General features: G+C 31.5%; 1 protein-coding gene across 1 annotated transcript; it reads right to left on the bottom strand.

The window, feature by feature from the left end:
* Nucleotides 1–2,131: 2,131 nt before the first annotated feature.
* On the bottom strand, nt 2,132–3,423 carry LOC135136045 (uncharacterized). Its single transcript, XM_064065173.1, has 2 exons — nt 3,016–3,423; nt 2,132–2,962 (listed from the first exon to the last, which is right to left on the bottom strand). Exons 1-2 carry the CDS (start codon nt 3,421–3,423, stop codon nt 2,132–2,134), a joined length of 1,239 nt encoding a protein of 412 aa, XP_063921243.1.
* Between the last annotated feature and the right edge of the window lie 372 nt (nt 3,424–3,795).

Raw genomic sequence — 3,795 nt, 5'->3', positions numbered from 1 at the left:
TGTCGTCAAATTTTATCGGTATATTAAGAATATTGTGTAAACGCTGATCAAAATTTGACGTCATCTCGAAAATTTACAATAGTAATAACACAAATGTGGCATCTTTGATGGATTGAAGAATATGTATTTCTCGCCTGTACTTCAGTGGCGAGGTAAGTTCGGTCCAAATAACTTTACATTGGTTAATATTATCGTAATAAGGATTAAATACTACAATCAGGTTGCGTATTTATTGTTTACTTTATGAATAATTTATACAGTTTTTATGAATCTAATGTGATTTTCAATTAAAAGTACCTTTAATTTTTAGCTGTTAGTATGAAAACACTGATAATTTTACTTTATATAACAAACATTGAAAAAATAGTCACCGCCATATGTTGCTAAATAAATATCATTTAAAGTGCACAATATAAAAGTTATCTCTTTTATCGTTTTTTTTCTTTTTAAATAACGAAACAAGTTAATCATGTCTGTCATATGTAATAACGAAAATGCGACTGAAAACTGAACAAAAAATCATTTTTGGTACTTGTAATTTAAGACAAATATTGATAACATTTATCAACCTGTGAAACAGAAACTAAACTACAAGATGTTTTTTACGAATTGCAATAACCGGATACAGTGCCGACGGTGCAGACTTTTTTATTGCTCTGACTTCCACTTATTGAATGAAATACTACATTTTATTTTGATTTTCGATGTTGTAATTCACATTTGGTTAATTATAACTTGTCTAGATCTAGGGGAAGCGCAACAGTCTCCCCCTAATTACGGCCTTCTCTAGGGGTTGTGAAATATCGACAAAATATGAAAGTACTAAATTGCCCGACGGACTCCATTACTATACGTTCTTAGATTATCCTCGATAAGAAAAACAACTTGAAAGAAAGAAAGAGGATCAAAACTATTAATTAGAAAGTTATAATTGACAAAATGTTCTGAATAAAATTATTATAATTCTTATTAAACAACAAAGACGTTTGTATTTTCACATTTTCCGGAAAATGGGGTGACTCGTTCTCAATTTGATTAATAAAAAATAAGAATGCAGTGATAAATCACAAGTAAAAACTCATCATAATTTGCACATTTTCGGTAGAATTTTGAGATAACGTCATCAATTTTTGGGGGGAATAAACAGGTTTATTTTGATTAACAATTTACCATGCTTACAATGACTTCAAAGGATTCAGTTTTGCAATTCTTGATTTATGCAATAAAATAAATCGACTGATTTATTAATTTTTTGATATTTTTTGACTCACCCTGTAAGAGCAAATCCAAAAAATATTATTGCAATTATTTGACAAGTGTAGACTGATCATATTTTGCACATTTTAGATAGGATTTATTTGGTAAAATTTTGAGATGACGTAAGCAATTTTTTACCATAGTAATTTTTTCTGCAATTTTTTCAGCCAATCAAATTCAAAATCCCCACTTTTTTATCATGCGTCATAAGTACAGAAATATTATTTCTTAAAAACATACGCATTTGTTATAACTATTAATTTGTTGGAGATTGCTAAGAAGACTTTTATTACATGTTGATGCATTAATTTAAATGAAATCTGTCTAAATGGAAAATAGGCCAGGGCCGATAAAATTTGAGTCTAAAAAAATTTAGAATAGGGTGACACCTATTGGAAAAAGAAGAAAATATAACAAAAATAAAAGGAAAAATAATTTATGGAAACGGTTTATCATGATTTCCGGCAAAACTACAAGTCCTATCGAAAAAAGTTAAATGGCAAAGCTCTAGGTAATAAAAAAATCTACAACTTTTGTATTTCACTTTTTTCACGTAACCTCAAAATTTATGCGAAAAATATAAATAACCGAGTTTTTGATTTTTTAATTTTATCTTCTAGAAAAAATTTTTTTCGCCAGCCGTCTTAAAAGATGTCACTTTTAACGTCAATTTTGGACGGAAAACTTGACGTTTTTGTGAGAGTAAAAAAAAGTTGCGTTACTAAAGTAACAACGTCATTTTTGCCTTTTTAATCCTAGCATTAATTTTGTTTTTTAATCCTAGCCTTAAAAAGTTTTCAATTGTTTTATTTTGAGAATGAAATGCTATTAATATTTTCCAATTTTATTATTAACTTACATTGTTATTAATTATTTAAATTTTAAAATTAATATTGAATGTACAATAAGAACAAATGCGATTGATTTGGATTAAAGATTTTCCGTCACTATTATCATTTTTCATGCGGTCAGTAATAATATTTTGCGCTAACACTTCTACCGCTCCTGCTGTCTGGTTGGTCACAGTGTCAAAATTCAGGTTTACTGCTCCCACATTCCTACTTATTCCGTCTTCACGTGTGATCATTCTATTCGTAGTTCCACTACTTGTACCTGATTCTTCTAGGTTTACTTCGCTCACATTCCTATTCGTTGCGTCTTCATGTATTTTACTTGTGGTTTCACTACTTGTACCTGGTTCTTCCAAACGAAAAATTTTTTTTGCTACATCTTTTTTGTGTTTAAGAGACTCTTCTATGTAACCTTCGGCTACACTGTCAGATTTCCACCCACCGTGCCTCTTGAGGGACGTAATATCACCGCCAGAATCCACAAAAAGCGTGGCAGAAGTCCGACGTAGGCAATGTCCGCTGTATTCTTTAAAGTTTTCTAGCTTTAAATATTTGGCTACTTCTTGGGGTACACCACTAATTTTATGAATGCCAACTACTTGTCGATGGCACATTCCGTCGACATATTTAATAAAAAACCGACCTTCATTAAACATTTTTGGACGAAGCGCAACATACTTTTCGTAAAATTTCAAATACTTTTCCCCCATAACCGTAAATGATCTGGGTTTTTTCGTTTTGGTATCAGGAATTTTTACCAATAAACCTGCTTTAATATTTTCAATATCTTCAGTTTTTATTTGTAATAGTTCGTGACACCGACAAGCTCCGCTAACGCCAAAGATTACAACAATCTGAAAAAAATTCGTAAAATAAATATAAGCTCTTCATTAGGTTATAAACATACTTTCATCATCAGGAATTTGAAATCCGGAGCCGTGTCTAAGAAAACTTCTATTTGTTCATTAGTTAAAACCCTTGATTTCTTTGGAACGTATCCTTCTCCTTGTTTCTTTATAAACGCTTTTAATTTTGAATACTTTCCGATTTCTATGCCATTTTTTATATTTAAAGTTGCTTTCACCATGGAATACTGCGACCACAGTGTGGATGACTTCATTTTTGTAGCCAATTCGGAAAAATATACCAATAGGACGTTCTCAGAATAACTTTGAATCTTTTTCCCTTCGCACCATTTGATGAAGCGGGTATACGCGCACTCATACACTTCGCGCGATTTTGTTGGTAACAAGTTCAGTACCACGTTTTGTGCTTCTTCTAGCACATCGGGAGGTAACTCTTCTTCAGGATTCATTATTAACACTGCAAACGTTTTCACAAAACAATGGTATGTAAACAAACAAAAAAAGCCTTGACGACGTGGATACCAGACTACTTTGCAGATTGATTCATTTCTGCTCGATATTATTGTTATCAATATTTTGTATTTTTGAGATTTACTTTTTGGCTGGCGAAAAAGTAGTATGTTTCATTCGGATTAAAAGTCAGTTTTTGACTCGCAATTTTGCATCCGCTCGGCTTCGCTTCGCTCCGCCTCGCAAATGCAAAATTTGCTCGTCGCAAAAAATGGCACTTTTAATCCTAATAAAACAATCTACTATTTTCACGAAATTTGGTGAAAACTCACCTTTTCATGTCCCAAACTCACTGTAATTTTTTTATTCAA

This window comes from Zophobas morio, unplaced genomic scaffold (genome assembly GCF_036711695.1).
Source record: "Zophobas morio isolate AGI-343-1 ecotype UQ-CSIRO unplaced genomic scaffold, CSIRO_AGI_Zmor_V1 ptg000026l, whole genome shotgun sequence".
In the NCBI taxonomy this organism is placed as follows: domain Eukaryota; kingdom Metazoa; phylum Arthropoda; class Insecta; order Coleoptera; family Tenebrionidae; genus Zophobas; species Zophobas morio.
Note: the sequence above shows the minus strand (reverse complement) of the source record. Positions and strands in the feature narration are given on the sequence as shown.